General features: G+C 43.5%; 1 protein-coding gene across 2 annotated transcripts in view; it reads left to right on the top strand.

The window, feature by feature from the left end:
- Positions 1-26,209, top strand: part of LOC139373332 (RNA-binding motif, single-stranded-interacting protein 3-like) — a 397,992-nt gene that overhangs the window by 276,274 nt on the left and 95,509 nt on the right. For both annotated transcript variants that reach the window (XM_071113733.1, XM_071113735.1), the window contains 2 exons: positions 3,788-3,945; positions 7,801-7,880. In XM_071113733.1, the coding sequence (XP_070969834.1) occupies positions 3,788-3,945; positions 7,801-7,880 (238 nt within the window). The remainder of the gene's footprint in view (positions 1-3,787; positions 3,946-7,800; positions 7,881-26,209) is intronic.

Raw genomic sequence — 26,209 nt, forward strand, 5'->3', positions numbered from 1 at the left:
ACCTCTGTCTGTCTGTCTCTTCTCACTTTTAGCATTTCAATGAATACAAGCTGGATTGCCTGGAGGCAGACCGTGAGTGCTGTTAATGGCCTTATCCTTAAGGACTCTTTTATGTGTCCTACCTCTCTCCATGTCATGTCAGAGCTCATCCTCTCTATCTCTTAACCCCCTTCCCTCTTTTCCTTCCCTCTCTCTCGTTCTCTCATTCTCTCCCCCCGGTCTCTTGTTCTCTCTCCCTCCCCTACAACGAGGTAATATTCATTGAAATTATACTGAGGTAAACAGAGCAGACCCTTAATATGACAGAGGCTGTCGGTTCGGGCGCTGCGTGCCATCCGTCAGTGGAAGTGATACGGGGCACCGTCATCTTCCTGGTGGCAAGGTGGAGGAATTATCCCCATCAAAGAGCCCCTACAGCCTGCAGGCATCCCATTAACCTTCCACAGCACAGCTCAATGGCAAGGAGACACTTTGCCAAGGCCCCTGCAAGCAATGACACACACACACACACACACACACACACACACACACACACACACACACACACACACACACACACACACACTCATCCCCTTGTACATGCACACATTTGCTGATACATAGACAAACACACACACACCATGACACACACTTAGACAAACATACACACACATACATACACATTCACCTCAATTACTTTTTCATTTATGGCCCGACAGCTGAGCATATGCAAAATTAAATCTCCTGGAGGAATGGGGCCGGCCCATCTCACCTTGCGTCAAAACGCACTCCTTTCCAATCCTCCCTCCAACCTTTTCATCTGGAAGGAAAGGCAACAGCGGGGTATTACTGGGTGTGTGAGGCAGAATGCCATCAAAGCGGAAATTTAGTATGACGTCCGAGTGTAAAAGAGCTCCACATGTTAATCCCTCTGCAAACGCTGGGCCGCCCGTTAACACACACACACTCACGCACGCGCGCGCACACACACACACACTCGCACGCACGCACACACACACACACACACACACACACACACACACACACACACACACACACACACACACACACACACACACACACACACACACACACACACACACACACACACACGCACGCACGCACGCACGTAACTCATGAATACACCATGTAAAACATACTTTAGCATGGACCCCTTACAAAAAAAGATTGCAGTTTTGAAACTGCAGTAAGAGTGCAGTAACTGCAGTTGACCTGTGGTATTTTGGACAAACTAACTGAAGTTCAACTGCAGTGTACACTGCAAAATTACTGAATTTTTTTTTATTTTTTTGGACACAGTATTTGCAGTGTATTGCAGTTATACTGCACTCTGACTGCTGTCTTTTTTTGTAAGGGACAGAATGGTGTTAAACCACCAAAACAACAAGGTCTTGTTATTTTCCCTGAAATCTGCTAATTGAGTTCCTGGTTAGAAGAAGACCAATGTTTTCCTGTTTTTTTCAGCATGGGTTTTAATCAGATCCTCCATGTCCTGTTCGATAAGACACTTAATTAATCAGAGAAAAGACTGACAGTTGGACGGAAACAGGACGGCTGAGATACTTCCTCTGCTCTCTATCGATAACACAAACAGAGGGAGGAAGCAAATAGAGAGAGAGAACAAAGCAAAAAGAGGGGAAAAGAGAAAGAGGGAAGAAACAAAAAGAGAGAGAGAACAAAGTAAAAAGAGGGGAAAAGAAAGAGGGAAGAAGCAAAAAGAGGGGAAAAGAGAGAGAGGGAAGAAGCAAAAAGAGAGAGAGAGAACAAAGCAAAAAGAAGGGAAAAGAGAGAGAGGGAAGAAGCAAAAAGAGGGGAAAAGAGAGAGAGGGAAGAAGCAAAACGAGGGGAAAAGAGAGAGAGGGAAGAAGCAAAACGAGGGGAAAAGAGAGAGAGGGAAGAAGCAAAAAGAGAGAGAGAACAAAGCAAAAAGAGGGGAAAAGAGAGAGGGAAGAAGCAAAAAGAGGGGAAAAGAGAGAGAGGGAAGAAGCAAAAAGAGAGAGAGAACAAAGCAAAAAGAGGGGAAAAGAGAGAGAGGGAAGAAGCAAAAAGAGGGGAAAAGAGAGAGAGGGAAGAAGCAAAAAGAGGGGAAAAGAGAGAGGGAAGAAGCACTGAGTAGAAAATAAGAAGTGCCCAAGGCTTAGTCACAGTTTGTTCCCTCTACCTCTGAAAGAGGCCATTTTAAAGGGGTCATGTCTGTTGATGTCTGGGTTGGGTTTTGTCATTCCTCTCTGTGGCTAAAGTGAAGTACCATGTTTAGGTGTTAGCCCTCAGGGTTGTTAGCCTCCTAGCCTTCTAGCAGCACAGCACTGCTTGCTCTCATTAAGGGAATGGGAAGAGGCTGCTGGTAAAGTGGATTCCTTGGCTGGTCATTCTTCTCTGTGGCTAAAGTGAAGTATCATGTTTAGGTGTTAGCCCTCGGGGCTGCTAGCTAACCTGCTAGCTATACCACAGCACAGCTTGCTCCCATTCAGGAGAATAGAAGACGCTACTGTTAAAAAATGTATGCCTTTGCCGTGGCTGCTTGTACTCCAGTGTGGCCCTGGGTTCGGCGGGCTAAAAAGTGTGATGAGATGTGATAGATGAGTGCTGGTGGGTGTCCAGACTGGCCGTATTGGAGAGACGCAGCTGGCCCGCTGCCACCCTCTCTCCCTGGCTCTGCCCCCTCCAGCTGTGCCCCCACTAGCTAGCTAGAACCCTCGGGCGCTACAGACCACACACACACACACATTAGTGTACACTTACACACTCACTGGTGTACACATACACACATCGGTATTCAGAAACACATAGACAAACAGACAATAAAAGGCCACTAAAATGTGAAGTTGTCACACAACACAATGCCACAGATGTGTCAAGTTTTGAGGGAGCCTGCTGACTGAGGGAGCAATTGACATGCTGACTGCAGGGATGTCCACCAGAGCTGTTGCCAGATAATTGAATTTTCATTTCTCTACCATAAGCCACCTCCAACATCTTTTTAGAGAATTTGGCAGTACGTCCAACCGGCCTCACAACCGCAGACCACATGTATGGCGTTGTGTGGGCGAGCGGTTTGCTGATATTGTAAACAGAGTGCCCCATGATGGCGGTGGGGTTATGGTATGGGCAGACATAAGCTACGGACGATGAACACAATTGTTGGCAATTTCAATGCACAGAGATACCGTGACGAGATCCTGAGGCCCATTGTCGTGCCATTCATCGCCCACCATCACCTCATGTTTCGGCATAATAATGCACAGCCCCATATCATACGGATCTGTACACAATTCCTGGAAGCTGAAAATGTCCCAGTTCTTCCATGGCCTGCAGACTCACCAGACATGTCACCCATTTAGCATGTTATGTTCTTTGATGCTCTGGATGGACGTGCACGACAGCGTGTTCCAGTTCCCGCCAATATCCAGCGACCACGCACAGCCATTGAAGAGTGAGTCAACCTTCCACAGGCCACAATCAGCAGCCTGATCAACTCTATGTGAAGGAGATGTGTCACACTGCATGAGGCAAATGGGGGTCACACCAGATACTGACTGGTTCTGATCCATACCCCTATCTTTTTTAGAAGGTATCTGTGACCAACAGATGTGTATCTGTATTCCCAGTCATGTGAAATCTATAGATTATTTAAAGCATAACTGATACATAATTTCTAACACGCTTCCTCGTTCTCTCTGTTTCCTGTGCATCTGTCTTTGTGTATGGTTCTGAAACCAAGTGGCCCAATGTTGGGACAGCAAAGCTCTCTGAATCTAAATCTGAATCTCTCTCTCTCGCTCCACAGCAACAGGAGCAGGACCCCACCAACCTGTACATCTCCAACCTGCCGGTGTCCATGGATGAGCAGGAGCTGGAGAACATGCTGAAGCCGTTCGGTCACGTCATCTCCACGCGCATCCTGAGGGACGCCAACGGGGTCAGCAGAGGGGTCGGCTTCGCCAGGTATGTTTGATGGCACTGGTGTAAAGTACTTAAGTAAAAATACTTTAAAGTACTACTTAAGTCGTATTTTGGGGGTATCTGTACTTTACTTTTTTATATTTTTTGACTATTTTTACTTCACTACATTCCTTAAGAAAATATTGTACTTTTTACTCCATACATTTTCCTTGACACCCAAAAGTACTCATTACATTTTGAATGCTTATCAGGACAGGAAAATAGTCAAATTCACACACTTCTCAACAGAACATCCCTGGTCATCCCTACTGCCTCTGATCTGGCGGACTCACTAAACACACATGCTTCGTTTGTATATGATGTCTGAGTGTTGGAGCCCCTGGCTTTCCGTAAAGAAATAAAAAACAACGAAATGGTGCCATCTGGTTCGCCTAATATAAGGAATTTGAAATTATTTATACTTTTACTCAAGTAGAATTTTACTGGGTGACTTTTACTTTTTTCTTGAGTCGTTTTTCTATTAATGTAACGGTTTTCTTCTATCTCTGACGAGGAGGTGTAGCAAGGATCGGACCAAAATGCGGCGTAGTTGGTGTTCATGGTTCTTTAATAAAGAAACTATACATGAATATACTAACAAAACAATAAGCGTGCGAAAACATAAACAGCCTATCTGGTGACAACAAACACAGAGACAGGAACAATCACCCACGAAACACTCAAAGAATATGGCTGCCTAAATATGGTTCCCAATCAGAGACAACGATAAACACCTGCCTCTGATTGAGAACCACTCCAGACAGCCATAGACTATTCTAGATAACCCTACTATACCACAATCCCAATACCTACGAAAAACCCCAAGACAAAACACACCACATAATAAACCCATGTCACACCCTGGCCTGACCAAAATAATAAAGAAAACATAGAATACTAAGATCAGGGCGTGACAATTAAGGTATCTTTACTTTTACTCAAGTGTGATAGTTGGGTACTTTTCCACCACTGCTTGCTGGAACACACACACTCACGCCAAAGACAGATTCTGTATTGCCTGAAGAGTGTGTATGTGTGTGTTTGGGGTGAGGGGAAGTGCGTGTATGTGTGCGTGTGTGTGTGTGTTTCGGGGGGGGGGGGGGGGGGGGGTTCCGTGAGATATTGACACTTGTGTCTGCATAGCATTATGCTACTTGTCTAGGCTCTATTTTCCTCCTGTAAAATGAGACTTTACCCTCCTATCCCTTCAAAGTCACGTACATCCTCCTCATTCTCCACACTGCTCTCATTTCTCTCCCCACAACACAACACTCCCGGCTTGTTTACCCAGAGGAAGGTGTTCATGAGAACAACAACACCATCTTGCAGAGATTTCTCTTAATCAGCCCGTGCTGCAGTCCCCTCCTATTCCCCACTCTATTACAGTGGGTTACAGAAGGATTGACAGGCAGACTCCTGCAGATCAATACACACACACACACACACACACACACACCAACACAACAGCTCAGCGCAGGCTAACACACTCCACCTGTTCAAGTAGGGCTGAGTGGGGAAGTAATATGATGGGGAAAGAGAGGAGTGGAAGGGAGAGGCAAAATCAGAGAGATGCTTAGGGATACTGTTGATGAAAGAAGAACAGAGAGATGCTTAGGGAGACTGTTGAGGAAAGAAGAGCAGAGAGATGCTTAGGGAGACTGTTGAGGAAAGAAGAACAGAGAGATGGGGGGAGAAAGTCCATAGAGCGGGAGAGCAGAAAGAGGGATGGGGGTGAAGAAATAGGGAGTGAGCAAGAGAGATGGAAAGGCAGAAGGAGAGAGCGAGAGAGACAAGAGTGCATCCAAAATGGTAGCCTATTCCTTATATAGTGCATATATTCCCTGGGCTCTGCTCAAAAGCAATTCACTACATAGGGAATAGGGTACCGTCCATTTGAGGTTTAAACAATCAGTTGTTGAGAAAGAGGGCCCCAGCCTCTAGTCCACAGATGTTGAGGGACAGAGGGGCATTAGAGAGAGTAAACCTTGCTAAGTGTTTCTGCACTCCTCCATCACTGTTATCAGAGCCCATTACTGGGGGCCTCACAGCTAATCACTGTGGACATGATCACCTGATGTCATTAACCATCAGGCCTCCCTGCCTCACAGAGAGCAGAGAGGAGGCAGAGCAGCCAGGGTGGTTGACAGGGGTACGTCAGACCTGAGAGAGCAGGAGGGAGGGGTGAGGGAGATGGGAGGGTGGAACAGAAGGAGAGAGAGAGAGAGAACAGGTTGTAACAGAGTGAGAGAGTGAGTCTGTATATAGAGATAATGTGGCACTTGACATTTATTTATTCTTTTGGAACTTTTGTAAGTGTAATGTTTACTGTACATTTTTTATTGTTTATTTCACTTTAGTTTATTATCTATTTCACTTGATTTGGCAATGTTAACATACCTGTATATCTTTATGTTTGAAGCCTGAAATGTGGCAAAAGGTCGCAAAGTTCAAGGGGGCCGAATACTTTCGCAAGGCACTGTATGTTAACATTGAGAAAGAGAGAGAATTGAAATGTAATTGAGAGAGAGGTAAAGACTAGTTCTAGAGGTAAAGACTAGCTCTGATCCAACTACTCACAGGAGATACATTTTACCAGTTAGAAATCAACCCCTAGTTCCACTCGTGACAGAAGTTCATTATTGAATATGGTTTGTATGAAGTGCTTTGGTAGGGCGAAGGGTTTATTTAGAATTAAGAAGAACAGAGAGGTTACCTCTGCTCTATACAGACGCTCCTCTGGGACCTCTCTCCCGTTGGGAATAGCAGGAGGGAAGGAGGGAGGTTCTGAACTGAGAGTGTGTGTAATTGTGTCTGTGTGTGTGTGTCTGGGGCGCGTGCGCCCCATTAGATCACTGGCAGCAGCGGTGGGTGAATGTGTGCAGGGTAGGCCATTCAAGGCCACTCACCCTGAGTGACTCACCCTGCCACAATGAGACACAGAGACCTGACCCACTTACACCACGGGTCCCACTGAGAGAGAGAGAGAGAGAGAGAGAGAGAGAGAGAGAGAGAGATGAGACCGGTGAGAAATATTGGGTAGAAAATAGGCAAGGGGGGGTGGATAGATGAGAGAAAGAGATGGATGAGTCATGAGAAAAAGATAGAGGGTCAAGAAGAGCGGTATGGATGACAGGGGGGTGAAAGAAAAGGAAAGAGAAGGATGAAACAGAAAAAGAGATGTGCGAGAGAGTAAGACAGAGTAAAGAAGGCAGGATGATAGATAGAGGGGATGGATAATCTAGTAAGTGATACACAGAGAGACATCACAGACCCCTTACTGGTACGTACGTCTTTAGTTGATCAGTGGTCTGAGTTGGGCGGAGGAAGGGAGGGTTTAATATGATACTACTCTGTTCTCTGTAAATGAGTCACAGTCACACTGTGTGACTCCACTCCCTTAGTAACTCCACCACACTCGCTCTTCCTGTTCCATGACACACAGACAGTCAACGCTCTCTCCAGTCTCTCATATCCTATTAGTGCTCACCCCACTCTCTTCCTCAATTAGCCCAGGAGAATTTGGATATCACTGTGACTCAAGGGTGTATATCCTCAATTAGCCTCCTCATAAAATGACTCAGCCACAATACTGTAGGCACTCGGCCAAGGAAAACAATAGGTGTTGTCATAGGGCCTCAAATCTGCATTGGGATCAACGTGGAAAATGTTCCATGCATACTCAAAGGTACTGCATGTATGAAATGTCATGCTTTTGGCATTCATCGCGTGTAAGAATTGTATTCTGCCTAGGCACTTCAGTAGATATGAAAGGACTGTTGTATGTTTTCTATAACACGTTTTAGGTATTCATTCATGTGTAATATAATATCCCCGCTTGAATTCATCCTTTTGTCACAGGATGGAGTCGACGGAGAAATGTGAAGTGGTGATACAGCATTTCAATGGGAAATACCTGAAAACCCCACCAGGCATTCCAGGTAAGAAGACTCCCCTCAATGCTGAAACATCCCCACCCCCCCCAGTTATTTAAATTGCACCGTCTCAACTTCCCCCTCTTTGGGAGATTGTCAACAATCGCATTTGTGACGCATGACGTGAGCGTCGTTGCTAGCGCTCGCCTCCCGGTCAAAAAGGGCCTCCCCTGGCTGTCCACCGACCGTTGAACTCTGGAGCTTCTAGGGCAGCCAAAGCACTCTTAATATTCACACTGCGGGCTTCTCTGCTGCTCGGAAATCTACTTAAGAGCTGCCTTTCCTGCAGCCAAACTTCCAAGGGAACCAAGAGAGAGAGAGTGTGTGAGAGAGAGAGAGAGAAAAAGAGATGGGGGAGTTGGAGAGGCAGAGAGAATAGGAGAATGGGCTGCCTCAGCAGTTTCTTAGGCCAGGTGCAGCGTTGCACTAAGACCCCTCTTCATTTCAATAGGGACCAGAGGGCAGAAGAGTTTCTGTGGAGGCCTCACCGGGCCCTCTGATGGTTTTATTGACACACTGGGATCCACAGGGACACAGCACGGATTGCCCTTAGAATATAGCCACCATAGAGACATGTTTGAAATTGCCCATACAATCACTCAGCCCACTGCATAGGCTATCCCACAAGCCATTAAAGGCAGGGACGTATATGAGGCTGGGATGTAATGGGAAACCTTTAACGTGTTAATATCACACTGACCTTCCCCTTTAAGTGTCTCTTCCCAGGTGCTTGGGACTATTATGTTTTATAGATTCTAAGGAAAGGTGCCAACCGACAAGATTTTTCAGCGATCAGCTAGAAATGTGTCTTTCTATAGTGCCTTCAGAAAGTTTTCAGACCCTTTGACTTATTCCACATTTTGTTGTGTTACAGCCTGAATTCAAAATGGTTTGAATGGATTATTTTTCTACCCACAATACCCCATAATGACAAAGTGAAAATATGTTTTTTTAAATGTTAGCAAATGTATTGAAAATGAAATTCAGAAACATCTATTTTATATAAGTATTCACACCTCTTAGTCAATACATATTAGAATCACCTTTGGCAGCGATTACAGCTGTGAGTCTTTCTGGGTAAGTCTCTAAGAGCTTTGCACACCTGGATTGTACAATATTTGCACGTTATTCTTTTTAAAATGCTTCAAGCTCTGTCAAGTTGGTTGTTGATCATTACTAGACAGCCATTTTCAAGTCTTGCCATAGATTTTCAAGCTGATTTATGTCAGAACAGTAACTAGGTCACTCAGGAACATTCAGTGTCATCTTGGTAAGAAACTATATTTGGCCTTGTGTTTTAGGTTATTGTCCAGCTGAAAGATGAATTTATCAGCTAGTGTCTGTTGGAAAGCAGACTGAACCTGGTTTTCCTCTAGGATTTAGCCTGTGCTTAAGCTCTATTCCGTTACTTGTTATCTTAAAAAACGTTTCTAATCCTTGCCGATGACAATCATACCCATAACATGATCCAGCCACCACCATGCTTGAAAAAAATATTTTTATTATTAATAAAATGTCATGTTTGAAGATATATATAGTGGTAGTCCGTGGTGTTGAATGTGTTGTGTTGGATTTGCCTCAAACATAATGCTTTCTATTCTGCGCATAAAGTTAATTTATTTTCCACATTTTTGGCAGTTTTACTTGAGTGCCTTATTGCAAACAGGATGCATGTTTTGGGATATTTCTATTCTGTGCAGGCTTCCTTCTTTTCGCTCTGTCATTTAGGTTAATATTGTGGAGTAACTACAATGTTGTTGATCCATCCTCAGTTTTTTCCTATCACAGCCATTCAACTCTGTAACTGTTTTAAAGTCAACATTGGCCTCATGGTGAAATCCCTGAGCGGGTTCCTTCTTTAACTCGTCTCCTCCCCTTCATCTCCACTGATTGAAGTGGATTTAACAAGTGACGTCAATAAGGGATTGTTTCTTTCACCTGGTCAGTCTATGTCACGGAAAGAGCGGGTGTTCTTAATGTTTTGTATACTCAGTGTACCATTGGTCATCATGCTTATCGGTCTATAGGTTAAGTAGCATCGTCTTCTGGAATTTTGTTAGGTATCATGTATCTTTTCCAACAACTATCACACGTGCACAGTATACAAAGCCTATTTTGTTTCCTGTACCTCTTCAGCTGAAGTAAAACATGTGTTTTTATAAGCCAGTCCATTGCGCAACAATTCTAAATGCAATCACATGTTAAAACTGTTTCGGTGCACGATTCAAATGAGCTACTATTTTTATTTCTCAACTGGTAATTGAAGCGTACCTTTCATTCAGCATTCAAATGCAGGCAACAGGCTATCAGTGTGTCACCCACCGCTTTACAACGCGAGCTGGAGGCAGGATGCATTGTGAAAACATGCTTCATTGTTTGAAGCCGGGAAAGTTTTATTTCATATGATATGAGGCATGTCTTACCTTGCTTCAAAGTAGCCTATAGGCAAGATAAGACAATGGAAACATGGAGGCAATTGTTTTATAAAGACCTCATCGGCAGCGTGTGTTTCAAGTTTGTGGAAGCCAGTTATGATTTTCAAATGCGCATTTTGGTGGAACAGTTTCATTTCAATAATAACGTTTTAGTTTCTCAAAATCTTAGTCATGTGGTTAATAATATAAAATCGGAATTAAAATGATAAAAACCAAAAAGTTAAACATCAACTCGTTCGAGATCACCAGCCTCTGCCATATGGACACATTGGTACACTGTGATCCATTTGCGGCTAAAGAATTTAACGCATGGAGCTGATAGCCTACAGGCCAATGCTGCAGTAGGCCTATAACTCTTTCACACCGAAGATTGGTGATTATCAAGGGGGAGATTGTTGGAAAGATTTTTCAAATAGCTTGCTGTGAGGAACTAGTTTTAATATATTATCATCCGCAGTGGAAATAAAAAACCACAACACTTTCCAACATTTCCGCGCAGCAAACCAGGTACTTCTATGCGTGCTCAGGTGCATATGCTCCGCTCCCTACACATGATCAGGACAGAGGCATATGCTCATTGCTCACATGGAGCACTCCAAACAAAAGACAATGAAAACATGTTCAAATCTTGTAAATGGTGAAGTATTTTGAATGATTAGATTTATTTCTGTATAGACAGGAGTAATTATCGATTTTTTTGCAAATGTATTTGCATTTACTTCCCTATTGGACCCGCCGCTATGCCGTTTCTCTCCTTTTCTATTGGTTTTAATATCAACTTTCTTTCGTTGTCTAGAAGCCAAAGGAACAATCCTAGTCATATTAGCAACCGATCCTAGTTGTTGCATATTTATATTCCCGTTCTTTCTACGTATCTAACAGAGGTTTTCATCTCTGTCACATATGGAACCGCTATCAGATGGGTCCCGATACATTTCTCAAATGTAAATTATAAATGACAAAACTTCTGGGTCACGTTGTTCAGCGCCATACCGAATTGTCATTCATTATTTCACCATGCTCAAAGGGATATTCAAATGTCCAACAGGCATTGGAAAACCTCCCTAATCGGTCTCTGTGGTTGAATCTGTGTTTGAAATGCACTGCTCTAATGAGGGACCTTACAGATAATTGTATGTGTGGGGTACAGAGATGAAGTAGTCATTCAAAAAATCGTGTTATTAAACACAATGGAACTTATTATGTGACCTGTTAAGCCACGTTTTACTCCTGAATTTATTTAGGCTTGCCATAACAAAGGGGGTTGAATACTTATTGACTCAAGACAGTTTTTGCTTTTCATTTTTTTATTAATTTGTAAATATTTCCGAAAACATTAGTCCACTTTGACATTATGGGGTATTGCGTGAAGGCCAGTAACAACGTTTCCATCCACAGCTTTCAAAGTCATACTGTATAAAACAAAATCATTGACAACAGTGATGGAAACAGGTCGTTTCGGTACAATTGTATAAATAATGTATTATGCAAGAAATGGTGGGGCAAATAAACTTGGAGTCACTGGATGATATGGTGTGGTCCTCCCACTATGACTTGAGAAAGCATGAACTCTCGTTTATTTGGCTGCAGATGAAGTAAGTTACGATGAACTTCACATCATAATGCTCCTTTCAATAAATATCTTATTCTGGTGACATGATGACTGATGCTCGACTGCCGATTGACAAATAAACACATTCTAGTTCTCATCCATAATAATCTCATCATGTAGACCACCCTCTCCGCACAGCCTACCTGCACTGTATCTGCCAGCTGGCTGCTAGAGCACACATAGACCAGCGTAGACACATTTTCTATTTAACGCAACTCTTTTTGTGACAAAACTACTGGTAGAGTTGAAAATGCAGATGTAAAAACATTGAACTTTGAACTTTTTATTCAGGACATGAAAACGTAAGCAAAAAAAGTACATTTTGCGCGCATGTCATCACCCACTGGCTCTTACCCGCAACAAGTCAGTTTGGTGGAAACGCCACAGGTGGGAAAATGCACATTCTTTATGCGGATTTTAGAAGATTCCCATGAAGATCTCTTGCCAATTGGATGGAAACCTGGCGACTGACACAACATCCTTTCTGAATACTTGCTGAAAAGAAAAAGAAAACACTGTATGCCAGAACTTCATTTAACTGAAATGTTCATATTCTGAAGGGTTTGGCAAAGCTGCTGTGATTTGATGGTCTCCTCTTGCACAGTGACATGTTTGATTACAACATCTCCTTGTTATTGCCGTTGATAAGAGCTCATTCCCATTGGACAACTGGTGCTATTGACAGACTGATTCATCCCGTCACTGTAGTACTGCCCGTTGTTTTTGTTTTTTTAACCTTGTTAGCTACAGTATCGTCTGTGTCTCTCTGTGTATGGAGGTTGAAATGTACTGTCTTTCTCGATCAAAACCCTGCCCACTTTGACATGGTGTCACTGTCTACCGAACGGAGATCTCTCAACAACAATGCCTCTAAACATCAAACGCAGATGTTCTAGCTGCAGGCCCCCAGACAGAGCAGAGTTCAGAGCGCCTGGCCTCTTTGTGAGGCAGAGCAGATCCTCCTCCTACACACGCGCTAGTGTAGAGTTAGCGTTGCGGGCGTTGCGTTTCTAAAGGCGTGAAGGCTACAGCACTAGCATAGCGTTAGCCTAGTGTAGCGTGTTGGGAAGGCCACTGTGTAGCTTTAGCCTAGTGTATCCTGGTGTAGCATGATGTGTTGTCGTGTCATGGTGCTGCTGGTATTTCTCCTGAGACCATTGCTATGCAGGGCACCCTCTTCATCCATTCTGTTCTGACAGCTCAGTGGGCAGGGGGGTGTCAAACGGACGTGACTGGCCTTAAACACACTGTCCCCTTGACAGGCATAAATACACGCACACATACTCACACAAAACCACTCGTCCTGACCTGAATGTGCAGTGTCAGCATCTACATAATGCTAATGAAGTCCTGTCTCTTTCTTATCACCATGTAACACAACCCAGAAACACAATGCACACATTCCTCGGTGCCCTAGGCTTGCGCCAGTCCTCTCTGGCCTACGTTTTGACAAGCCTCTGGAATTGCCTGCTTGGCCACCCCATTATATTTAGTAATATAGAGAGATGGGGCACGGCACCGCCAGCAGTTGTGTTTTTTCTACTCAGGTGTATCCAGTTGCTGTGCGATGATGTAGAGTTGTCACCCCGTGTCCCATAGGAAGAAGTAAATATCCGGACGTCAGCTACAGGTAATCAGTTAACGTCAAGGGGCCATAGGGAAATATGCAGGAAGTGGCCACTATGGACAGGAAGTCCGTGATTCAGAGATAAAGCAAGGACAGAGCTGGAGATGTGTGGTGCAGAGGCAGAGAGAGGATGACATTGGATAAATGAAATGCAGATGAAGGTCATATACTTTACAATAAAATGCACATGCAATTGAATTTGCATAGTAGTTACATGGGATTTCAATGTATTAGATGTAGCTAACTAGACAGCAACTATACTAGTTACTAGATCTTTTCAAACAAACTGACTTGGACCAGTTTCATTTCAATTCAATAGAGCAAGTGATACTGCAAAACGTAATCCCATACTGAAGCGTTTTGCTTTTCTATGTAGCCAATCTGTTGCTAAAGCCTGAGAGTGAGATGGGATGAGGATTGGAGCAGTCAGCTCTCCCCGTGTCTGATCCAGAGATCCAGAGACTGGAACATGATCGATCGCTTCGAAGGGGGACCACAGCTGTTTAGGTATTCTGTGCAATGCGGCAGTCAATGCTGCTGCCTGCGCCCGCCTGCCGCTCAACTCAAAACGCACACACTCGTGCGCACACACACACACACACACACACACAAAGAAATCGTTATTAGCGGCCTATTTTGCAGGAGAGAAGGTTTGAGGAATAGTTTATGAAAATGAAACCCTTGTTTTTCAGTGTCTGTAGTGTGTAAAACCACCCAACGCTGTGTAAGGAATCGCTAAAGTTGTAAAACATAGTGAAGTAAACCCCGATAGGGATGCATTATGATTTACGGGGTGAACTGGAGCATTTGAAAAGTCAAAGGCAGAGCAGATAAAAATGAGTTCATCCTCCTAGTGGTGTGAGCCTAGACGATTAGGTCTCTCTCATGCAAATGCTTTAAAACGCTGCTTATCATTGACACCCGTTTCTAAATGCAAGATGAGCTCAGGTACAGTAGATACATTACAGGTCGTTCCATTCTGGCAACGTGAACCGATTTCATCCATGCTGCTCTCGTCTCATGTCAAAGTGATGACAGCAAGAAGAATGAACTGATCAGATTAGAGTACAATACGACCTCATCCTATTGCTGTTCTTTGCTCTTGGAATTGGAGTGTGGTATGGAACAATCAAAATGGCAGCATGCTTTTGCTTGATCGACGCAGTGAGTGTGTTTCTAGATTCATTTGGGGAAGAAAAAGGAAGGAATAAGGATTTGCCAAGACTGTTACGTTGCTCGATGCTAACTTTGGTAACCCCATGAATATAGACAAAGATCAAGTCCAGACTGATTTAGAAATCTCTTCATCCTTTATCTTCCTTTGTTTTAGTCCGCCAACCTGACCGCGCGGTTGAAAGTCGACTCCAGTTGTCCAGTAGATGCTCTGTAAATGATGGAAACCGCATCAGGAAGTGGCAATGGCCCTGGGAGACAGAACCCAAACGGGAAACATGCAAAATGTTCAAGCCCTTTCCTGTTCCTCTTTCTCACCGTCCTATTCCATTCCCTCTGTTTGTCTGTTTTCACGATACCGCAGTGTCTCCCAGGCTCTCTATTCCAAAAAAACTGACGACTAAAGCCAAGTCCCTCCTCCTGACCACAGCAGTGCTTTCCCATGTAAAGCATCTCCACATATGAATGAGATTACTTTTGGAAAATCTTCAAAATTCCCCAGTTTTCTCAAATGAACTTCCTTTATCCTTGATGAATTCCCATGTAACCCAGGCTTCTGGTTTGGTAAAACCCCCGTACCCACCTGCCCACCGCAGACCAACCAGATGCAAGAGAAGGAGAGTTCATGGGGCCACCCCTGGGAAGCATCCCTCTCCTCCCTCTCCTCCCTCTCCCAAAGCACAACCGAGGCCTGTAGACAGTCCCCCTAACCAGAAATGTTGGCCCAACTAAAAGTCCCGTCATTCTTAGCAGAACAATGGGTCTGGGCCTGCCGGGGCTGCGGGGAAAGTTCCCTCCCTAGCCGTCCGACCACAGTATTAAACATCCCTCGCTGAATTAAGGCAAGTCCCAAATCACTTGGTAAGTCGTAAAAGCCCTTCTGAAACTGTCAGTCATACTTGAGTAATCCATGTTAATTTTTCAGATCCCTCCCACATTCCCCTGGGTAATAACCGGTCTGTCTGGTGTCCAATTTTCTCTCCCAGCGATAGATTTAACTTAATGCGCAGCTGAGCAGGTTGGGGGTTTGAGCTGCTGGTTTGCGGAGCAGTGTCAGGCAGTCTAAGAGAAGGGCACAAGCACGTGTTTGATTATGGGATGTAGGTTGATCTGGCATTGATCTGTAATTTGTTTTTTATTAAACTCTTTTACTAGAGTTTCGACGAAAAGCTGAAGATCAATTTGACGGTGTATCGTATATTATTTTATAATTATCCTCTGTTTCTTTTTTTACCCAATATAAACCATATCTCCATGTTCCTCAGCCGTGATTGCATTATTCCTCTCAACACTATCATCATTTCTGATATGCCGAGCAATAGGAAATAATTACCCTCCGTGGTCATTTTAGAGTGTAGAAATGCACTTTTGAGAAAGATATTGCATCTTAATGGAATCTGTTCCCATAGGGTAAACTCCGCTTTGGCTGCCTGCGTGTCTCACCATTAAACCAGGGAGACACAGGAAGTTATTAAAATCCCCAGTACATCACAGATTCTCTGCAAAGGATACATCCCCCAACCCCCCCCCCCCCCCCCCCCCCCCCCCCCCCGACGTGCACTTTCTCATTAGACTCTTATCTCACCCACAGACAATCGTCTGGATTTGTCACGCTTTGTTTGTTTGGCCACTGAACTATATCAATCCCCGGCACCGTGAGCACAACCAAGGTGAGGAGAAAGATGAGTCTCTCTCTCTCCGTGTGCAGGAGACTGTCGCAAAGCAATGAAATGTATTCAGCGACCGCACTACAGCAATAATAATAATAATAACCACTTGGATGGTATTCAACGTTTCTGTAGAGGACAGGCATGCTCTAGCTCTGAGGGCTTTTAGGCGTGTGTGGTTATGATTGACTTTGAGAGAGAAGTAGAGGGAGAAAGATGTAAGGACAGAAGGAGAGCAGAAAGGGAGAGAGAGACAACCCAGAGTTTAGAATCCTTCCAGCCAGCCCAAAGGTTAGGGGCCGTTTTCTGCCTGTGAAGATCAAAGGATGACCTTGGCTGTGAGACGGTCTCCTGAGCTTGACCCTGCTCAACCCACCCCAGCTGTTCTCTGGATTGATCTCACTCCTCTCTCTCATCCTCTCTCATCCACCCTCCCCTCCTCGCATTATCCGCATTCTTTCTCCTCATCGCTCCCCACTCAGCTTGTTTTTGGATGCAGTTCAATGCACACAATATTATTTTTGGAGCCAAATGCTCTTGTTTCGGGATTTCTGTGAAATTCACTGGTTTTTTGCAGCATTTGAAATTATAGCCAATGTGTATAATAATGATTTATTATAAGCAAAATGGAGAACCATGTGTAGGGATGGCAATATCTTTGCAAATGCTGTATACGTGCAAATGGTATAATATTGACTTGTTTGGTTATATTTGTGAGATACACATTGATCATGGAACACCACCGCCCTGGACATGAAGAAATATTCGATGTTTGAACCCAGGGACCTACTGTTCCGGTTTGTTTAACAATGAACCAGAATTATGTTGAGCTGCTCAATAATTAGGTCACAGGACTCGTGGCCATGGCCTGTCTTACAGACTGAAGATTTGAGATTGCTGAGGAGGAGAGCATGGCCCTAGGCACCTGTGGTATGTTCGGTGTTCTGGATACGTGCATTTTGTGCCTCGCTACTCTACTCCCCTCCGCCTCCCACTAGCCATCCATTTTGTTAGGTCAGGGAGTTTGATGACGAGCATTTGGTAAATTAAAATCTATTTTTTTCCGAAACACGTCTGTGTAAAGGGTATAGTGCGTTAAAGAGATAGATGCGGTAGTATTCAGTCCCTCAAATGTAGAGCACCATCATCGCAGAACACTATTTCAACAGACATTATAGCCTTGCTAATATGCCATTATAGTGACAAATAAGTAATATGTCCATAAGTGACTTTGACTTTGTCCACTCACGTGAAGTATAACTACTGTGGTGAAATGTAACTATTTTGATGTATTCGAATGAGACCATGTTGGCTTAAAAAAGTAATATCTTGGGAAGTAGCCAAATATATCCGCGCTGAGATTTGGGCTGCTTGTTTGTGTCTATTGTCTGTATGTCTCACGTCCTGTGTGGTGTAGGGGTTGAACATTTTCCCGGTATTTTACAAATGCTCCATCCCGAGAATAAAACACTTTTCTCCCAGGTAACCCGGTATCAATCAAAAGCATTATAAAGCATATAAATATGGCCTATATCCGGATTTAATTCGAGCTTTGATCGAAAATTCAAGTCTGATGCTACCTGAGCCTGATGAGCCATTCGTTAAATACATTTTATGAGCCATACATTAAATACATTTTATGAGCCATACATTAAATACATTTTATGAGCCATACATTAAATACATTTTATGAGCCATACATTAAATACATTTTATGAGCCCTACATGAAAGACTTTTGATGAGCCCTACATTAAATACATTTGATGAGCCCTACATTAAATACATTTGATGACCCTACATTAAAGACATTTGATGAGCCCTACATTAAAGACATTTAATGAGCCCTACATTAAAGACGTTTAATGAGCCCTACATTAAAGACGTTTAATGAGCCCTACATTAAAGACATTTAATGAGCCCTACATTAAAGACATTTAATGAGCCCTACTTTAAAGACATTTTATGAGCCCTACATTAAAGACATTTGATGAGCACTACATTAAAGACATTTGATGAGCCCTACATTAAAGACATTTTATGAGCCATACATTAAAGACATTTGATGAGCCTTACATGAAATACATTTAATGAGCCATACATTAAAGACATTTAATGAGCCCTACATTAGACATTTAATGAGCCCTACATTAGACATTTGATGAGCCCTACATTAGACATTTGATGAGCCCTACATTAGACATTTAATGAGCCCTACATTAGACATTTTATGAGCCCTACAATAAAGACATTTTATGAGCCATACATTAAAGACATTTTATGAGCCCTACATTAAAGACATTTAATGAGCCCTACATGAAAGACATTTAATGAGCCCAAGCCCAAAAAAGCCCAAGTGATTGTGCCAGTATCCAATACATACTGTATATGATATAGGCTACTGCACATTATGCACTACAGAAAAACAGAAAAGCCCATAGATGTAGCTAGCTATATGCTCTCTTGGGTAAATAAATGGAACTAGCTCCAGTAGGCTAATCTTTTGGAGTGTGAACTGTATTACTGTATTGTTTAATGCTGTATTGTATGGACTGGAATGACGCACATATTTCAAAGCGTGATAAAGCAGGGAGAGAACATGGATTCTGGTGCAGCACACGACGCCTACAACATCACAAGTATAAGTTAGCAAATTAGATTTTCATTTTGAAATATAACAGGGCCTATTTGTGTAATTAGTAGGCTGACTCAAATATACCTTTCATAATATTTCCCCTAATGCTATTAGCCTACCTCCTCTTTCTCTCTCTCTTGTTGCTCCATTCCTTCCTCGCTTTCAACAGTTAAATGAAATACGTTTCGTGGTCCTTATCTGCATCATTCTAATGACATCCTTGAATAATATAGGACTATAATTAGATGCAGAAGGCTTTTGGGTCTGAATAAATCACTTCTATAGGCTTCCACCATCATGCGTTCGCTCTTCTTTCAAACTCTGTGAGTTCTATTGGCTGCTGTATTTAACAGTCAGCAAACAAGAGCTTGCGTCCCTCTTCGAATAGTCTATTGATATAAGGAATGCAAAAAAAAAATCATGTCCAGCAAGCTATTCTAGTCTAGCTTTTCCTGCATGGGTCTCCAAGAGCTAAGGAGCGTTCTTTAAGAAGAGGGGCCAGTGGCCAGGTGCGGGCGTATTGTGCAAGAAACAGAGGCTATAAGTTAGAAGCTTATTATGTATAACCCATCATTAATTAGCTAAATATAAGCCTATTATTGAATGTATTACCTGAAAGAGGTAGGCCAGGACATCTATATACAGTATAGGCCTAGATCAGGATGATCTATTTTGGATCCAATTTGAATGGAGCTGATGGAGAGAGACTGCCAGAGAGTGCTTGCACTTGCACTGATTTAAAGCAACAATATTCACATGATAGACTGTTTTAAAACTGCTACTGCAATTTAGATTTAAAAAAAATTAGCTTTACAATAAAAAAATAAGGTGACCCCTGAAAGCCAGACGAAGATGGGTAAATTAGATTAGGTCTTTGTATTACTGTACCATAGACTAAGCTGCAACAAATGTAGTCCTACCTGTCAGAAGACAACATGTACCACGTTGAGATGATGGGTAAATTAGATTAGGTCTTTGTATTACTGTACCATAGACTAAGCTGCAACAAATGTAGTCCTACCTGTCAGAAGACAACATGTACCATGGTGAGATGACAGGTCAGCATGCATTGGGAACTTCTCTCCACACCGAGATGGGCTGTCTGTCTCCACCCTGAGCAGTGATGACTCACCAGGCAGAGAAGCCAGATTTCACATTCAACTGTAACAGTTCCATTTCACGTCATGTTGTTCATGGCCCACCGTTCGTCCCAGTAACACCTACGACAGAGAGATGAACCTGGCAGTGCCCTGAGAGAGAGCTGATCTGCCGTTAGAGCCATACACATGGTCTGTTGGAACATGCAGAAGTCAAGCTTACGGGTATTATTGGAAATGCTACTGGACCTCACTGTCATGTGCCAGACGCACACACACACACACTGGAACTCCGATGGACAAACACACGCATGCATATTCACACACACACACACACACACACACACTGGAACTCCGATGGACAAACACACGCATGCATATTCACACACACACACACACACACACACACACACACATACACACACACACACACACACACACACACACACACACACACACACACTGAAACTCGGATGGACATCCAAGAGCGGTTATCTTCTATGTCCCCCTTTCCCGCAGACCTCCTTTGGTAAAAGCAAGGCGATGTTTCTTCTTTCTCAACTGGGTCTTTGACAAGTCTGTATACAGTCTATGTTTATGGGTATATTTTTATGAAGTGCCTGCTGGCTGGGATTTATGAGATGAAGGACACCTGCAGCTGACCTCATCATATCCCTCACTTTCTCTGGCTCACGCTCACGCTTTCTCCCTCTGACTGTTTCTTTACTGCCTTTTATCTTTCAGCTCTCAGTACACACACACACAAACAGACAGATACACACACACACACACCGGCCCCTCCCCCTCTTATTTTAGGAGTCATTGCTTTGATTCCCTCCAGCCTCCAACTTAGATTGTCTCACAGAGAAAAGCTTGGCTGTGTTAGTGCTGAGCGATTAGTTATTTTTGAGGTCGTTCAGTTTCGGTTAGATTATTGAAATATAATAACATTTTTTATCAGATTTCTGTTTGATTATTTGAGTTAAATGCTGTAACAACACACTATAACACAATGAATAAAAGTCCCGTGATGGTAGTGACGGTCCATTACTGCTGATCACTTATTAACCTTCATTTATCACTTCACTTTTATACAATATTTCAGTTGTATATATTACAATTGTTTTATTTGATGACTTTATTATTTCATTTCAAGTCATCATCTCATCTCTATTAAACTGCTGCCTATGACGTCTGAAAAAAAAGTACTATTTTGTAGTACTTCAAAGTAAATAAGGCCTACTTTTATGACTGCTGAATGCCAACTATCAATCACTTTGATCATGTATTTTCAGGTAGAGATACCTCGCAAAGCAACAGCTGCTCTCTATGTCCCCTCACAATCACGCATTCTTGTCTGTCAATTAGTTGTCTAAAAAATGAAAACCAACATTTTGGTTAATCGCTCAGCACTGTGCAGTGGGACAGTAATTGAGCCTGGTTCTGTTCTGCAGTCAGTCAGTGCTCTGGTGCTTCACGTCGGGTGGAAAATATGAAGCTGTGGTGTCTCCGTTCAGAAGTTCCCCTGGCAGTGGGATGGCTGTAGATCTCACAACCGCTGGGCACATTGGCAATAGGGGAAACATAACAGTAGTTGCCCATAGAGGCAGGCCAGACACTTTAAGACACAGTGCTGTACCGTGGGATTGAAGAGACTCAAAGTGGCTTACATGCTTACTTTAGATAATCGGATCGATTGAAAAGCAGAGCCAATGAATGTATTGTTTTCTTTACAACAATGTGTATGTATGTGGCTCACTGTGTAGGCTTATCGGTGTTTGTGGCTCACTGTGTAGGCTTATCGGTGTATGTGGCTCACTGTGTAGGCTTATCGGTGTATGTGGCTCACTGTTTAGGCTTATCGGTGTATGTGGCTCACTGTGTAGGCTTATCGGTGTATGTGGCACACTGTGTAGGCTTATCGGTGTATGTGGCTCACTGTGTAGGCTTATCGGTGTATGTGGCTCACTGTAGGCTTATCGTGTATGTGGCTCACTGTAGGCTTATCGTTTATGTGGCTAATTGCCTGTATGCTGCCCTATTCAGAGTGTTTGTGTCAGGAATAGTAGCTGTTCAGTATTACTGAGAACAGGGATGTAGTTATGGTAACACCACCTCATCTTTCCATTGAAGAGACCTAGTCACTACACATTTGTGAATTACCTTCAGCGAGTCATATCTGTCTTTCAGCCCCAGACATCATCTGTGTCGGATGCACCCCGATCAATTTTTCAGGATGTCTTATTTGTGGAAGGGGCGCTCGGCGTTCTGCGAGTAGAGTTCTGTAGAGTGTATCCAATTTCAAGCTGAAAAGCAAATGGCCTTGGAGATCAAGGATTATACAGCACATTTCTAAGTAGAGCCGCTGGCTATTGATTCTGTTGGCCCCCTGTGAACCCAGGCCTGTGTTTGCTCTCTGTAAACCGCTAAATGTTGCTGTTTTTAATACCCCAACTATCACCACTATCACCTCTCAATCTGAAGCTATGCCAATGGTCCGGGATAAGTGGGGTCTGGTGGCCTTTCTAAAGGCATTTTGCATTTATGTGGTTGAAAGTAGACCGAGAAAATAAAGTCAGTGTTTTCCTACAGCTGGGCGTTTGATTGGAGGATGCACAACCATATAAGTTCTATTGAGATGCTTTACAAAAACGACCTTTTGGCATAGTATGAAGTATGGACTAAAATGTGAATACTTTCTCATAATCATCAGCTTCTTATAGGCTGTATTACATTACGGAGGTTCTAACTGTGGTAAAGCTGCTATTGGCCACCCTGTTTTAGCATCTTATTACCACAACAGTCACTGATGAGATCCCGGCAACTCAGTTTTCATATTGAGGTTTGGCTGTGAAATCCTCCTAGCCTGTGTAGAACGGGCATTAGTCACCAAAGGCTCACACTCATGTTGAGTTCTGACGTGTTGCCTCAAACTGTGAGCTACTCCGGCATCCCTGTGTTACCTCTTTCTTACCCCACTCTGTGGCAGACATTTTAAAGTTTGTTCTCCCCTCACATAAACACACGCGCGGTTAACATACACTCACAGGCTCATTTTGAAGTGTGGTAATTGGTTTTGGAAAGCCAGAAAAAAAAACAATATAACAATTCTTCTGAGCCTGATCGTCCAACAAAAAAACTAAAACAAGGAGGGGGGATTAAGTTATCTCGTCAAATAGGCTTCAATAGGCTCATTTGGTAGAAAAACCAACACGGGGACTTGGTAGAGACACACAGGATCCAGGGAGTGATGGGGAGAGGGTCCAAATCCCCCCCTGCTCACTAGTGGCCATTACAAACAGGCAGGATTAGGCAACTGGACCCCCGCTGTGGCTCTGAATGGATCAGAGGGGGAGAGAAGAAGGGCCCTCTCTCCAGTATTATCTAAATAACAGGCCCGGGAATTCAATAAGCACTCACTTCATTCATCATCGCTCCCAATTAAGCTGCAGCATGCGTCTGGCTGGTTGTTGTCGGCGACGGTCGCCGTGCCGACTCTCCTGCCCACTGCCTTTGTTTTCAGCACAGTAGTTCTAGTTGTCAAAATGGTGGGGGGTGTTAGTTACCTGTCACACACACACACACATGATCAGTGTATTCCCATTGCAAATCTAATTAGAATTATTTTGTGTCTCCCCCCACTCATTTCGTCTTCCCCTGCACTCGCTACCTCTCTGTGCCCAACTAGGCCCGCCTCTCACACTGAGCACAGGAGCCTCTGTCCGTCACTGCGTTGTTGGTGAAGCACGGCTCTATCGATATCTTGACTGTTTCCCCTCGGGTCGTTGCTTGCAGGGAGAGAAAAGCTTCTTTCCACCATCGATCTGGGCCCATTAACGGAGGATGAGAAAAACGATCGCTTTAATCACATTTGAGATGTTTAGGCAAGGACTTACTCAAAGTTTTTCTCATCAGGTCAGCCATTCTGCAGTACTTCTGTTCCTACCGCCTGATTTTCACAGAATGCATACCAGACACAGCCACAAACAGACACAATATACATGTTTTTAAGTGGTTCAAGGGAGTGCTGCAGAGTTTCTGCCACCAGCGGAGGCTATAGATCACGTGTCAAACTCATTACACTGCAGGTTTTCACTTCACCCTTGTATTTGATTGATGAATTAAGGTCACTAATTAGTAAGGAATTGCCATCACCTGGTTGTCTAGGGCTTCATTGAAAGGAAACATCTAGAACCTGCAGTCACTCGGAATGATTTTGACAACCCTGCTATAGAACAACACTGGGACATCACATTAAGAGAGAGACGAGAAAAGGAGAGAGATTGTGTGTGTGTGTGTGTGTGTGTGTGTCTGTGTGAGTGTCTGTGTGAGTGTCTGTGTGTGAGAGAGAGAAGAGAAAAAATAATATGTTTGACAGTGAGAAAGCAAGAGATGGAAGAGAGAGAATATGTTGCCTATGAGAGACGTGGCGAGAGAGAGAATGTGTGAGAAAGAAAGCCGAAGAGAGAGAGAGAGAGAGAGAGAGAGAGAGAGAGAGAGAGAGAGAGAGAGAGAGAGAGAGAGAGAGAGAGAGAGAGAGAGAGAGAGAGAGAGAGAGAGAGAGAGAGAGAGAGAGAGAGAGAGAGAGAGAGAGAGAGAGAGAGAGAGAGAGAGCAGTGCACCTGTTGCTGCTTCTATAAACCAGTAGAAAGCTCTTGTCAACAGAGCCTTAATTACAGCCCAGGACTCTTCCCCGTTCACACAGTAGAGTACCTACTGGTCTCAGGTCAGTGCTCCCAGGCCCCTCTCTCCACCACAGCCCACATAGACAAGACACTCCTTAGGGCCTGTATTTACGAAGGGGGGAAATCCGTCCAGAGTTAAGCGCGTGTAAATGGAACGTAATTCCCTTTTCATGCTAATTTCTCTCTACCCTTATTCTGACCTTGAATTATTTGTTTGAGGTGTAGATTTAACATTTAAAAATGAAGGTGTTGCGGAGGTGTGTCTACAGATACGCTGTGTTCTTTTATCATTTACATTTTTGGGGTACTTTTTTGTGATATCCAATTGGTAGTTAGTCTTGTCCCATCGCTGCAACTCCCATACGGACTCGGGACAGGCAAAGGCCGAGAGCCATGCATCCTCTGAAACACGACCCCGCCAAGTCGCTCTGCTTCTTGACACACTGCTCGCTTACCATAGAAGCCAGCCGCACCAATGTGTTGGACGGAAACACTGGGTTGTCAGTGTGCATGTGCCCGGCCACCACAAGGAGTCACTAGAGCGCGATGGGACAAGGACATCCTAGCCGGCCAAACCCTCCCCTAACCCAGATGATGCTGGGCCAATTGTGCGCCACCTCAAGTGTCTCCCGGTCGCGGCCGGCTACAACACAGCCCGGGATTGAACCCAGATCTGTAGTGACCGCCGATACACTCTATTCTGACCTTGACTTAATTTCCTCCTAATTCTACCACCTTTACGCACAAAGAAACGATAAATAAGGTTGAGCAACCTGTTGGTTCCAAGTGGAACAACAGCAACTTTCTTTTCCAATAGAAATAAAACCCTTCTTCATGCACTATAATTTACAAATTGATAAGAGCTATTGATAAAAGCTAGGCCAATGAGTAAGCCGTTTAGATAAGGGGATTGTAAATATAAATTATAATTGTTTTAGATCTATTTTCCTTTATGATCTCTGGAGACAAATGTGAAACCAGTCATGGTAGCAAACTGAAACATATCAACACACTGTACAGGCATCACTTTTTATAGAGTGAAGTTTAAAAAATGCTTGTCCTATAACTTGCTTCTCTGGGTGATGTTCTATCGATTCCCTGGGTCATTTAACATTTTCATGTGTACCTGAGTTATTGGCATTCAAGCAGGTAGAAATCCGGCCGATATGACGTAGCACTGTGATAAAGTCTATCTCACTGCACTGGAAGTTAAAAAGAATACGACTTTTAGATCGCGAAAACGTCTATATATACATGTCAGATTTCAATACTGTCCGATGTCATAACTCGGGAGGATGTCTTCTCTTGAATGATCCATTGATCATATTTTTGCGATATTTCTACCTCGAGAAATGAGTGAATTGCATGGTGCCATTGCCAGAGATATTATAGAAAGGAGATAGAAA

The sequence above is a fragment of the Oncorhynchus clarkii genome, chromosome 18, assembly GCF_045791955.1.
Source record: "Oncorhynchus clarkii lewisi isolate Uvic-CL-2024 chromosome 18, UVic_Ocla_1.0, whole genome shotgun sequence".
Taxonomy (NCBI): domain Eukaryota; kingdom Metazoa; phylum Chordata; class Actinopteri; order Salmoniformes; family Salmonidae; genus Oncorhynchus; species Oncorhynchus clarkii.